A 13,941-nucleotide genomic window follows, 5' to 3' on the forward strand; every position below is an offset into this window, starting at 1 on the left:
GCCGCAGACACATCATAGATTCACCCGGGTTGATGATGAAATTCTAAATCCTGCCGCACGCGCACAGGTGCATGCACGAACACACACACACACACACACACACACACACACACACACACGCGCGCGCGCGCACACGCGCCATGTATGCCGTGCACACAGTGCATATAGATGCAATGGTGCAGGGTGCACGTTAAGGGTGCAGGGTGCACGTTAAGGGGAGGAACACCTTTTGTAAAAGAGAAGATGTCTTTTTATTTTATCCAGCCGTCACGAGCACTTGTTGCTTTTGCAAATAAATCAAAAGCACTCATTACAACTCATTTTTTAGCAGACCTATTATCAATATTAAATATTACACTTAACGTGTTTCGCCGGGATAGATATTACAGCATCCATGTATAAAAAACATTTTTTTTTTTTTTTTAAATGACATCTTTAAGGCCTCACATCCATTGTCGGACAGCGCGGAGCGTTTTCTTTACGTTATCACTTAGAGGAAAACTAAGCAAAAGTACTGCGTTATTGTATATAAAAACACACGTAACGGTGTTTTAAATATGAGTTAAGATCAATTGTGTTGAATGACAAGCAGTGAGTCATGAAATTGGAGAGAAGCAACGCATACGTCCGATAATGGAACTCGAGGGTACACAACGTTTTTACCTTGGGCATCTCCTCCGCTCGTGAGCACTGCGATGGATTTCCCAGCGCCGGACAGGTTCTCTATGAATTTCCGAGTGTCCTGCCGCTTCGGTGGGGCCGCCATGTTTGTTACCCCCCCCCCTTACAGAAATAAAAATTAATAAATAAAATATACAATTCAAAAGACTTGTTCCTGCGGTAACGCAAGTAACACTGACGGTATCTGAGACCAGAGAGAGACACACTGCTGGAGTAGGACTGCAGTGGTTACCGCCCTCTACCACACACACACACACACACACACACACACGCACGCGCGCACACACACGCGCACACACAGAGAGTCATGATCAAAGATCGTACACGCAGTAAGATGACTCACTCCCCGCTCATACTTCTTCAAGTAACAGGTCTCTAAACATCAATGCAGTGAGTGTCAGTGCACAGATATAAAGCAGGAGTGTGTTCACGTGAACGGAGCGTGTTAAAAGCATTTAACGGTGAAAGTCACGGAGAGCAGAGGAGCGGAGGAACTCAAGGAGCACCGGCGTCATTGTTTGGTTTCCCTGTTACTGACAGTGACGGGATGGATGAGGGTGGTGGACACAAACCATTGTGGTGTGTGTTGTTCAACGAGAAAGACACACGACAACGACAATACAACACCACCAACAACACCACCACCAACAACAACTACAACACCTACAACACCACCACCAACAACAACAACAGCTACAACACCAACAACAACTACAACACCTACAACACCACCAACAACAACTACAACAGCTACAACACCAACAACAACTACAACACCTACAACATCAACAACAACAACAACAGCTACAACAACAGCTACAACACCAACAACAACTACAACACCTACAACACCAACAACAACAACAACAGCTACAACAACTACAACACCTACAACTGCAACACCTACAACACCAACAACTACAACAACTACACCACCACCAACAACAACTACAACAACACCACCACAACAGCACCTACAACACCAACTACAACACCACCACCAACAACACCACCTACAACACCAACTACAACAACACCACCAACAACAGCACCTACAACAACACCAACAGCACCTACAACACCAACTACAACACCAACAACACCACCTACCACACCTACAACAACACCAACAACAACTACAACAACACCACCAACAACAACAGAATCTCTTCATCTTAAGTTAACCACAGACCTCATTTCAAACATCAAACCAAAAACGCATTAAAAACACATTGACTTTGAGACGAGGGACCCAGAAGTGTTGCAACAACTGTGAGCTCACATCAAACGTTTTTACCAGTATAAACATTCATTTTTCTCTTTTTTTACCAATGATATTTATGCTTATTTATGCGTAATAACTTGTAACAGAATGGTGCAGGAATGAGTCCTAAAACCCAGAAACCAGTCAGCATTTTAGCACTTACTGATTGTGTTCACACTTTGTAAAGATTATACAAAGATGTAAGTATTTTGAACTTGTTGTTGAGCATTTTCCTCTCATATTCATGCATTAGGAAAACAGAGGAAACACAGGAGTTGTGTGTTTTTGTTCATCAATATAGAGTGTGGAAATAGAACCAGAGGGAGGGGTCTTCACTCTGTTTTTCTTGCCCGTCTTTGGTTCTCACGGCCTGGGCTTTTGACTCAGAGCCAGAGAACTGTCAGTTGAATTATCTTAATGGGGGTCCAGATCACCTTCAGTGGGAATACATTAACACACTTCCAGTAACAAACAACAAGTTTCTCTGTAACACAAACACTAAACATAAAGTGTTCTAACTCCGTTAACTATAATAACACAAACAAATGAGATTATTTGCTCCACAAGCCACAAGTTAGACAGACTTCCTGACCTTTCATGAAGTTCATGACCTCGAGCAATCGTTTGCGAGCTTTATCTCAATGATTATATCTTTCCCAAGCGTGTGTGTGTGTGTGTGTGTGTGTGTGTGTGTGTGTGTGTGTGTGTGTGTGTGTCTGTCTGTGTGCGTGACTACTGGTTCCTGCAGCTCAAGCGTGTTCCCGTGTTTGATGTGCGGTGAGTCCTCGTGACTAAAGACGTGCTGCTGCTCCTCACTTCTCCAAAATGCCAGCTTAACTTTTGAAATAAGGAACTTTCTTGTCATTAAATGGGCAAAACGTATGCGTCTTAAATTACATTAGAGATCACTGTCAATATGTGAGGATGAATAACGGGGAATATATGGATAGAATCATGAAGAAAAGACAGATTTATTGGTATTAGATGTGAATATTAGTGTGATAGAACTTCACTAAAGCACTGAGACGCACTGTGATAGTGTGATAAAGTATAAGCATTTTGTTATTAATCTTTGAAGCTTGTCAAAGTTAAATGTAAGCAGAACATTTAAGGGCCAGTGTTGTATCCATAAAGTCATATAGTCCAATATGTTGAATCCTACTCTTCCCATAATGCATCTCAACGACACATCTCCAGTTTGCAACTCAAGCCTCAAAGTTCAACCAGCTGGGAGAGGTTCAGGAATCAGGATGTACATCTGTAACGGCTGCACACACGACAACGTTCACCTGTTCACGCACAAACTCGTACTCTGATGGCCACGCAGGGAGCCACCTGCCTCTGAACCTAAAGCCAGGCATGGCGAGGCTTTCAGGAGCAACTTTGAGTTTAGTGTTTAGGTCCCGGATCAAAGCAACAGTGGATTGAACCGCTGGTCTTCTGATCGGAAGACTTTACCCACGTTACCTCAGAGTCACAGCCGCCCCAACTACCGACACAATGATGACACAACATGACCACAAAGAGACACAAAACGACCACAAAGAGACAGGAAATGACCACAAAGAGACAGGAAATGACCAGAAAGAGACAGGAAATGACCACAAAGAGACACAAAACAAGCACAAAGAGACACGAAACGACCACAAAGAGACACAAAATGACCACAAAGAGACAGGAAATGACCACAAAGAGACACAAAATGACCACAAAGAGACAGAAAACAACCACAAAGAGACACGAAACGACCTTAAAGAGACACAAAATGACCACAAGGAGACATAACACCACAGATAGATGCATAACAACTATGAAGAGACACAAAATGATCACAAAGAGACACATAACAACTACAAAGAGACACAAAATGACCACAAAGAGACACAAAACAACCACAAAGAGACACAAAATGATCACAAAGAGGTAAAAGCATCCCAAAGTGTGAGTCTTGCTCCTATGTAAGAAATATGAAGGAACTTTTTGCATGTTTTCTTTTTGTTTTCAATACATTAATATTAAATTAATGAAATTAAATTGCTGAACAACTCAAAGCCAGACTAGATATATATTCTAAACATGCTTCACATATAACAGCGAGCCCCATATAGAGAATATAATCAATAATATAATAGATCCTAACTAGAATAACTTCATGTGACGAGAACATTTTAAAAACCCTACTTTTTGTTTTGTCAATTTATCTTTAAAAATATGAAAAGTTGAATATAATTCTGTAGCTGAAGTGATGGGACCTTCTGAGAGAAACGTATTTAATAAATGCTGCAGCGTGACCCTGTGAATCTCAAAGTCCTGGAGAACGTTGCCCCCTGCTGCTGTAAAGAGTGCATTGCACACACAGAGAAAGAGCTGCTCTCTATGTCGAGAAAAACCAGAGAAAGCGGTCTTTTCATTCCTGTGATTGGCAGTAAGTCCATTACTGTTCATGTAAGTAGTGTGTGTGTGTGTGTGTGTGTGTGTGTGTGTGTGTGTGTGTGTGTGTGTGTGTGTGTGTGTGTGTGTGTGTGTGTGTGCAAAAAACACCAGAACCAGAGGAGAAATAAAAAGACAAGAGGCGCTCCCGCTCAATAAAAATAATTTATTTACAGTGGCATGAATCATAAATTAATGAGCAGCATTGGCAAAAAGCAACATTAGAGTGGACAGCTTGCATAAAGTGGTGTGAACCGTCTGGACTTTTGCATAATAAAAACACTCACCGCTGAGATTTCTAATGAGGAAAAGAAAACAGTGAACTTTGAACGCCTTCTTTCACATCTCGATAACAATAACAGAGGATTCTAATCCGTGTCGGCGTGGACCAGTAGTTTCACTTTCTCATTTTAAAATCCAAGCCTTCTGACCTGCACTCTGTGTATAAAACAATAGCTCCCTGCACAACGTTGTAATATGAAATATGAAATATTACAGCGCACGGTGACATATTTGATATTCTAGATGTTTCTTGTTGCAACACTCAGCGTTAAATAAAGTCATGATGCGACGATAAAGGAAAGATGTACATTCTCTGCTTGCATCGTTGTTTAGATGCAGACCTTAAAGCCACTGCGTGTAGGATTAGAACATGTTCAGACTCTGGCGCCATCTTGTGGTGGAATCACGAAAACGCAAAGAGCTCCAAGCGACGCTTTTGACGGCATCTATTTTTAGATTGTTTTTCTTCTACAAAACAAGAAGTTATGCCATAAGAATAATTTAAAGATGCTAATAACACATAAAAAAAAAATCTAAAAAATCTAAATTGTTTAAAATGAAAAACAAAAAAACAGAAAGAGTAAACTTAAAAAAAGTAAAATGTGAACAGTCGGCTATCGACAAAAGATCTCAGTGAAATACAACTTCAAACAGCAACGTGAAGCCATTCCAGTTGGATTATGCAACCGTGGTTTTTACATTCCTACACCACAGACTACACCCAAAGGTTTCTGAAGAGCCATAGTGATTTAATCTTATTTTAAACGGGTCAGTTATTTAAAAATTCAACCCTTTACTAGCTATAGTAACCGTTTCTCTGTGCCAGGCTGTAAAACATGTTTATTTCTGCTGTAAAGTTGGGCTTTTTAACAAAGAGGTCTATGGGGATCGACTCGCTTTTTGGAGCCTCAAGTGGCCGTTTGAGGAACTGCAGGTTTTAAAGTTTGCTTCTCAGCAGCGCAGGTTGCTGCTTGTATAAGACAGGTTTTTGTTTGAAATACAGACAAAGTCTTCCTACGACGGCAACATTTGATAACTTAACAGCCTCTCTTGTGGTATTTCGTACTGAAACATTCAAAATGATTGATGATGAATTTTCTCCGATATTGAACTTTAGAAGCATTTAATGTCAGAAATAGTTGCTTATTTGTATCAGTAGTAAAGTCTGACAGTAGGGTTGGATCCCTACTTGCATTTCTGGCAACGTCATTCATGTGATTTACAGGAAACTGCAGTTTAATTTGCAATTTAACGGCCTGAAACAGTGTCATATTGAATTTCCGCCGGTTTAAAACAGCTTGTCCCGTGTTGCTTCTTGGGGATGAAGTATAAAAACCCAGGTTGTGTGGTTATTCCACAGACAGTATGACGTAGCAGAAGACTCAGTCAGCAGTATGTGACACCTGGAACACACCTGTAAACCGTACCGTTAAACACCAGACGGAGAATCACAGATCTAAGGCATTATGTCTTTAGCATCTTAAGGTACTTACATGAATTACAGTAGTTTGAAATTGGTAAAATATTCATCTATGAATAAAGATGTATAGATATATATATATATATTTTGTATCAGTCACAATCAAGAGAAAATAATTCACTTTCATCTAAACATTAGGAGCTGCTGTACACGAGTGTCTCGATTGCCTTAAAACCTTCGCAGAGAGTTTGACATTCGGGACTTCGATGGCTTTCGTTCTCTCTTAGTGGTTTTCTCGTAAAGTCTTTGGGATTTTACGACATGCACACTGGAGCGTGATTTACTGAAACGACACGAAGGAAAAACAACAACAAAAAAAAAAGAAACTTCCTGTCAGTGTTTGCAGTCAGTTTTTGCTTTTTCACAATTCATCTCCCTGTGACAGTAAAGGTGCAATGTACGGGATTCAGAGCGTCATTACAGCATCACACGACTATTATCTAATTATTATTATATTATTAGCCGATAATGCGCCGTTTAGCTCAGCCGCCGCCATGTTGAGAGCCATGGAGAGGCAATAGAAAAGCTCACAATCCCGCACATTGCTCCTTTAACAGCGTTCTGGAGCATCGACAGACGACTAAGAGGGATCCACGAAGTCCACGATGCTACTTTAGAGTATCTTTTGTTCTTACTTTCAAGCACTTGAACCGATGGAGCACCTTTCACATGGACTTCATGAAGCTGTTCCCACAAACGCTCGAGGTCCAGTCTGTAAACAGCACACTGAACTTTGGATGGTCACGGTTCTGGGTTCTGACCGGCATCGTAGAGCGCGTACGGACTCGCCCGCAGACAGACCCGACGCGACAAACAACGCGCATGTTCAGCCGTCCTGCAGACCGGCACGCGGTGCCGCGGTGAAGCGACCCGCGGTAGCCCAAACGCAGATTCATGTTTAGGGGCAAAAGCTGCTTTACAGGGAGAAACCGTTTCATTGGTTAAAATCTCAGTGGGCGGAGAAAACAAACTACTTCTGATGAAGTACTGGACTGACATGACATGTACAACTACATGCATGTACTCAAGTACTGTGCTTCAGTACGACTTTGAGGTAAATGTATTTTTAATTCATAATAAATTCATAATCTTATATTTCAGAGGCCAGCTTTGTACTTTTTACTCCACTATGATACTTTGACAGCAAATGAGTACATTGCAGGATTTTGAATACATAATGTAATAATTTATTATGGATTAAAACACCCGGCAGTATATAAAGTATTAAACTTTGCTCCACCTTTAAGGGCTGCAACATTAAAGTTATGATAATAATCAATCAATAATAATAATAATAATTCAGTAATATAATATATAATATTCTGAAAAGGGTCATTCTGCATAATGAGTACGTTGATTTGTTAAACTTTAAAGAGACGCTTGATGGAGGTTAGGATTGGTCTTTTCCTACGTTTTAACCCAAATGAATTGACTTCCACCATTGTCTTCTTGTGCTTCTGGAGCTCCGCCCACTGAGGTTTCATTTAACCAATGACGTATTTCTGCTCTCTTGTTTGTTGGACTAAAACTCCAAACTGCTGTTTGTTTGTTTTTTTTGCAATACCACAACGAGGAGAGAAAAAGGGGGTATTATTAAAATCTAAGTATGTACACCATCTATACACATTTACCTTCATTCAAAAAGTCATTAGATAGGGATACAGCTCCCCTGTAACTACAGCAGTTGAAATATATTAATTTTAAAATTGACATCAAAATGTACCATCTTGAGAGATTTTCTTGATTTTGTGTGTGTGTGTGTGTGTGTGTGTGTGTGTGTGTGTCATACAAAGAATCTCTAAAACGTCTTCAAAACTATAAATACCTGTAAAATATTATATCATAAACCCTCTCATTTGAACGCTTTTTTTTTTCTTCAGTCAGGCTCTGAAACAGAACCGTAAAAAGATGAAACGCGGAGGTTTTCATTTGAGCTCGTCAACCGTTCGCTTCTCCGGCGTCCAACGGTTTCAGATTCTAAAGAAGTGTACCCTTCACATACAGTCTGCACGGCGGCCCTCTCCCTGCGGAGGGGGGCGGAGGCACCGTCACGGGTCCTCCACTCCTCCACTCCTCCACGCTCCGCCGTGGAGCCGAGCCCAGCAGGAGTCAGTGTCTTTGCGTTTGTCACCTCGTCTCAACCAAAGCCGGGGTCAGCAGAAGTTCTACAAACGAGAGAAAAAAAAAAAAATCGACAAAAGACCCGATGAAAACCATCTCAAGGCGACATCAAGCCTCATGGCTTAGACTTGTAATACATACGTCAAGTATATATATGTGACGTATGAAAGACGCTGGGGACAGAAAGCAGACTTGTCCCAGACCGCCTAAGAGGTCTGGATGGCTCACGAAGCAGCTTAAGATCAGAAATGCATGTAAGTTAACGAGTGGAAATCTTTTAACGTACAGAGTTGGCTTCGCCCTCTTGCGTCAACATGTCCATCCCCGCCAGCTGCTCCAGGATCAGGCTGCCGTCCCTCACCTGCGTCAGAAAAGAAGAGGACAATCACGACCGCTGTGTTATTCCTCCTAAACACTGAGAATGACTACAAAGGAAACATCAGGAAGAAGATCAAGAGTTTCAATCATCATTGTATTTGAGATCCTGCATCCCTCACCTGCTCCGTGTTCATGGAGCCCATCTGTCCTGACATGTGGCTCATGTTGCCGCCGCTGTTGCCCATGACTCCCAGGTTCATGCTGCCGTTGCTGTTGTACATTCCCCCGTTGGCCTGTGTGGAGTACTGCGACTGGGACTGTTGGGGGTACACGCTGGAAAAGGAGGCAAAAAACCAGAGTCAAAAAGACGCGCAATATTCACAGAAACACCAAGCGATCTGACGGAGGACTGCCGGGTCACCTGCCGCCGGCGGAGATGTTGGCGGGTTGGGGCCACCCGGGGCTCGGCTGGTAGGCCGGAGCTCCTCTCTGGGTCGGACCCTGGGGCTGGGTTTGGGGCTGGCCCTGGTTCTGCTGCTGCAGCATGGGGCTCTGACCCTGACCCATCCTGGGGGACAGCAGGGGGCTCTGAGGGGTCGCGGCCCCGCACGGAAAACCTGACACGGGGTCCTGGTGCTGCTGGTGCTGCTGCTGCTGGCTCATTCCTGCAGATTGGAGCGGATGAAACGGTCGTAAGCTGCATGGAGGGGAACGATGACTAGAAACTAATATCTAGAAATAGTTTTTAACCAGCCGTTAGGTACTTCTACTCTACTCTAGGACATCATTCTGAGGTCTTATGAGACAGATGGGAATGATCCAAGCCAGAAGAATGAGAAACAACGTCCAGACTGATAAATAACTGATTTTCTTATTTTGCTGTGTTCGGACGTTTCTGGGAGTTAACCTCTATTAAAATCGTAGCAATAAGGTGCCGACGTTGTCAGCACGCATCCAAGAGGAAGCTACCAAGATGGCAGAAAACCAGCGCCAAGTATAGCGAGGGGAAAAGCCAAAGCGCTCTATCGATATCGATCGATAGATATCGATATCGATCGATATCTACAATTGACGGACGGAAGATAACAAGCTCACTGTGCATCTCAGTCAAACTCTAGCGACAGAAGACACACGAGGTCAACTGATTGAAGACAGATCGTCGTCTCCTGATTGGCTTGTGAGCGGGTCATAATCGCACAAAGAGATCGGAGCGCGAGAGGAAGTGAAAAAGCAGGAAAATCTTACGCAACACTGTTGACGTGCACACAAAAACAAATCCAGCCCAAGAACACACTTGTCATCATAACACCTTCAACCACATCAACCTGAGGGAGGACAAACAGTCTGAACAAACATGATTGTATTTGATTGCCGCCATGGCGTGAGTACTGACACACAGAGCTCAGCGGCGGCGTGCCGCGCTCCCATTATATGTATACCTGAACTGCTGAACTGGTAGGCACTGTGCTGCGACGGGGGACTCATCACCCCGCCGTACTGCCCGCCTACGTTCCCCATCATGCCCTGGCTGGCCAGGTGATGGCCGGGGGAGAGAGGGGAGGAGAAGGGGCTGGAGGAGCCGGGGTGAGGAGGCGGAGGAGGAGAGGGCAGGCCGGTACCGTAGCTGGAGGCCGGGTAGGGGAACTGCTGCGGGTTGCCCTGCGGGAGCCGCGGGTTGGTGCCGCCCACGGGCATCGGCGTCGGGGCGGCGCCCCCGCTTGGCGGCATGCCGATGCCCTGAGTGCGCATCATCATGGCGCGCTGCTGGTGCACATGCTGCTGCTGCTGCTGCTGCTGCTGGCGCTGACGGAGGTGGTTGCTGAGGTACTCGCGCTGACGCTGGGCCAGCATCTGAGCGTTGAGGGTTCCCTGCAGGAAGAATAAAACAATAGTAAGGTGTGAACAATACACATACACAAACATATATACGGTATATACACACAGACTGACCTGGTTTGGTACATTAGCCCGTAGAGGTAGATTCATATTGGACACTCCACTCATCTGGTTCACCATTGGCTGGCGGTTCTAGACGTGGGGATAAGAGAACGTTATTCTCCTCACTTCATGAAGTCTGTGATCTGATCCGTTTCTCTACTATTTCTCTGTCTTCATGCAAGTAATAAACTGCAAAAGTCGACGTCTCACATCTGAACTCGCCGATGTGCCATTTCAGCCGTTTTCCCTCAAGTCTCCACCAGGTGGCGGTCTTCCATTAAATATATATAAATAGAGTAAGAAGTAAGTCCCTCGTGGTGAATTATTATATATCGAAATATTGCGACAAACCCCCTCGAGATGAACCAGGCGAGTATTTATGGTGAGAGCTAAAAGGTGTGACCGTAAGAACTGAATGAAAACGAGGCAAACATGCGCTGAACACGACCAAAACATGAACCCAAACACAGAAACACACATGCAGACCAAATATAGTTAGAGAACATAAAGACTCTGTATACGCAGTCACAAAGAGGAACATTATGGGGAAATGGGGTCACTCACAAAGGGTGCAGTCTGTGTATGCAATCATCTTTATGAGTGAGTGTATGACCTGTCTGTGTGTGTGTGTGTGTGTGTGTGTGTGTGTGTGTGTGTGTGTGTGTGTGTGTGTGTGTGTGTGAGCGCACATGTCATGTGTGTTCATTGTTAAGTGTCTCAGCAGCAGGGAGTTGCTGATGGAGGCAGAAAGCTGCAGCACATTTGTTCCTTTCTGGCTCTCTGCTGTTTGAACTCGACGACGCCGAGTTGCATGCAATATGAAAAACACACACACACACACACACACGTCATATATGTGTGTGTGCAGTGAAACATATTGTGGTGAACTGAAGCTAAATCAAAAACGATATCGTTGAAGACTGATTTTGGTGCCGCCTACCAGCTGAGCCTGGAGTCTGTGCTGCAGCTGGAGCCTCAGGTTGTTGGGCTGAGGTGGCACTCCCGGACCGGGCCCCCCCGGCCGGATCCCGACCGGCCTGGGCCCCGCGCCGCCCGGCATCCTCATCATCGGGGGGTAACCAGCGGGCGGCATCCTCTGCGGCCCCATGTGGCCGCTAGCGGACGGGCCGTGGAAGCCGCCGTCGGGAGGCGCCCCGCCGTAACCCGGCGGGCCGCCGTAGTGCTGGCTGTACAGGAAATGCTTCATGTTGGCCGCCGGGTCCGAGGAGCCGAGGTACTGGTCCTGGTCCGACATGGGACCCTGCAGGGCGGGAAGACCGGAATCAATCATTTTGTGTTGCTTTCTTTCTTATTATTGGTGAGGCAACAGTTTACGTCTGAGTAGTCCAGTGAAACACTTGATTCTTGGCTCACCTGTCCAGCCAGAGTCGGGATCCCCAGCATCTTGTCGATCTCCTCCAGACCCTCGTAGTCCTTCAACACCGAGCACAGCTGGTTCAGCAGGGCGCCTTCATCTGGCGGGCCCTCGCAGCACCGCATCCCGTCCTCCTGGGGGGCGCCGTACGGTGGCCTGGAAGGGATCTCGGTTTTTTTATTGTCTCACACACACAAACAGAGAGCCCACATCTGAACTCTGCTCTCCTCTACATTTTGAGACTCATATTTCATGCTTTTTGGGACGGATGGAATGCCACACCTGCTTTGGTTTCCATAATGATCCACAGCCATCATTCCACGGTTTGTCCACGGCGCGGTCTGATTGGGCGGAGCCTGTTGCTGAGTGTAGGCGGGCGTTCCCATCTCCATCTCTGAAAGAGGTGGAAAAAACAATAATGTGAGTTTTGAAGAGAGTCGAGGTCAGTCTGTCACTTTTATTTCCGTCCTCTTCGTCCTCTCACCGTTGCCCATCATCTGCATGCTGACCATGGCTCTGGATCCGGCCGGGCCTCTCGAGTGCAGCGCAGCGTTCATGTTGGGGACCATCCGACTCGGTCCGACCCCTCCGCCCATCATCGGCCCCGCGGTGCCCCCCATGGGCCCCTGGGGACCCCAGCCCTGCTGCATGGAGCCTCGCATGCTCAGCATGCCTGATTCGGTGAGAACAGATTATATTAAAACAACCGCATTGTTTTTTAGAAAGAACTAATAATTGAGAAGTGAATTATCTCATGTCTGCATTGAATACAAAGATATTTGCATATTTGTATATTTGTATCTGCAGGACGGACGGGACACTATTCCTCCTCCTGCCTGACCTGGATTGGCCATCACAGCCTGGTTGGTCATGCCTGCGTGGGTTCCCATCATGCCTTGCTGCTGTTGCTGCTGCAGTAAGGAGTAGGGCCCGTTGTTCCTGTGCTGAGGAGGGAACGGCCTGCCAGCGTTGGGGGTGGGGCCCACACTGCCGTCCAGAGAGGCGATCCTGACCGGAGGAGCACCTCGACCCGGCTGGCCCGGCCTGGCACTGTTAAAGCCTGCTGGGAGGAAGACGATGCATAGATAGTGTTGTACATATCCTGAGACGAGGATGTGATGAAGGTCTCCACAAACACACTGTTGCAGACGTACCTGCAGGGCTGATGGGAGGGAAGGCTCTGTGCTGGTTGGGGGGGCTTCTGCCGCCGCCGCCGCTGCTGCTGTCCGTCATCTGCAGGATGTCACTGATGATGCTCTGTTTGTCCACGGAGGAACCAGGCGCCACAGAGGTAGAGGAGGACGACGAAGAGGAGGAGGAGGAGGCTGGTCCTCTGACCGGCGGCTGAGCCGCGAACAGCTGCTGCTGGCCGCCGCCCTGCAGGTCCTCCAGCAGGTCCTCCAGCTCACTGGTCTGAGAGCAGCAACGGGGAAACAACATAAAACCGGATCAGAAGAGAAAGACGGGAAATTCACTTCATTAAAGAAGATCACGGCTACAACAAAGAACCAGAGAAGCTTTCAGTTCAGGTGCCAACGTCAAAAACATTTAAGCACACGTTAAAAGGTTTACAGTTGCGTCAAACTATTTGCTACAAAGAATTACTTTCATCCCTCTTAAAGTTAACGTCATATAAAATATGCATTAACAGTAAAATATGGTATTCTATAGCTAAAAGGTACGATGCATCAGGAGCCAAACAACAACAAAAATATCCAAAGAAACTTCAAACAAGAAATCTGATACTGAACCTCCCCCCCCACCCCCCTTACAGTGTAATTTAACCCGCCACACACACACACACACACACACACACACACACACACACACACACACACACACACACACACACACACACACACACAGAGACAGAGTATCCCGCGGCCGTTTGGCTGATGAATAGAGGAGGAGCTAAAAATAAACTGCCGGCACTAATGAGGTCATGTGTGATGTACAGTAAGACACACAGTCCCTGCTCTGTGTAGCCTGGGTGTATATGCACACACACACACACACACACACACACACACACACACACACACACACACACAC

General features: G+C 45.7%; 2 protein-coding genes across 8 annotated transcripts in view; both read right to left on the reverse strand.

Moving 5' to 3' along the window:
• The window catches only part of pfkpb (phosphofructokinase, platelet b), a 23,748-nt gene extending 22,898 nt beyond the window's left edge, over nucleotides 1–850 (reverse strand). For all 5 annotated transcript variants that reach the window (XM_068726228.1, XM_068726227.1, XM_068726229.1 and 2 more), the window contains exon 1: nucleotides 664–850. In XM_068726228.1, coding sequence (XP_068582329.1) covers nucleotides 664–766 — 103 coding nt within the window. In that variant the 5' untranslated portion in view covers nucleotides 767–850. The remainder of the gene's footprint in view (nucleotides 1–663) is intronic.
• Nucleotides 851–4,526: 3,676 nt separating this feature from the next.
• LOC137884339 (nuclear receptor coactivator 2-like) overlaps nucleotides 4,527–13,941 on the reverse strand; it is a 42,878-nt gene continuing 33,463 nt past the window's right edge. For 2 of the 3 annotated variants that reach the window (XM_068726118.1, XM_068726117.1), the window contains 12 exons: nucleotides 13,044–13,302; nucleotides 12,731–12,952; nucleotides 12,374–12,562; nucleotides 12,172–12,283; nucleotides 11,889–12,045; nucleotides 11,455–11,775; nucleotides 10,527–10,604; nucleotides 10,016–10,445; nucleotides 8,998–9,241; nucleotides 8,756–8,909; nucleotides 8,545–8,619; nucleotides 4,527–8,302 (listed from right to left, as the gene is read on the reverse strand). In XM_068726118.1, coding sequence (XP_068582219.1) covers nucleotides 8,291–8,302; nucleotides 8,545–8,619; nucleotides 8,756–8,909; nucleotides 8,998–9,241; nucleotides 10,016–10,445; nucleotides 10,527–10,604; nucleotides 11,455–11,775; nucleotides 11,889–12,045; nucleotides 12,172–12,283; nucleotides 12,374–12,562; nucleotides 12,731–12,952; nucleotides 13,044–13,302 — 2,253 coding nt within the window. In that variant the 3' untranslated portion in view covers nucleotides 4,527–8,290. The remainder of the gene's footprint in view (nucleotides 8,303–8,544; nucleotides 8,620–8,755; nucleotides 8,910–8,997; nucleotides 9,242–10,015; nucleotides 10,446–10,526; nucleotides 10,605–11,454; nucleotides 11,776–11,888; nucleotides 12,046–12,171; nucleotides 12,284–12,373; nucleotides 12,563–12,730; nucleotides 12,953–13,043; nucleotides 13,303–13,941) is intronic. The other variant, XM_068726119.1, reaches the window with a different exon arrangement.

Source organism: Cebidichthys violaceus, unplaced genomic scaffold (genome assembly GCF_023349555.1).
Source record: "Cebidichthys violaceus isolate CVI_PGR_0920_01 unplaced genomic scaffold, fCebVio1.0.p SCAF_38, whole genome shotgun sequence".
Lineage (NCBI taxonomy): Eukaryota > Metazoa > Chordata > Actinopteri > Perciformes > Stichaeidae > Cebidichthys > Cebidichthys violaceus.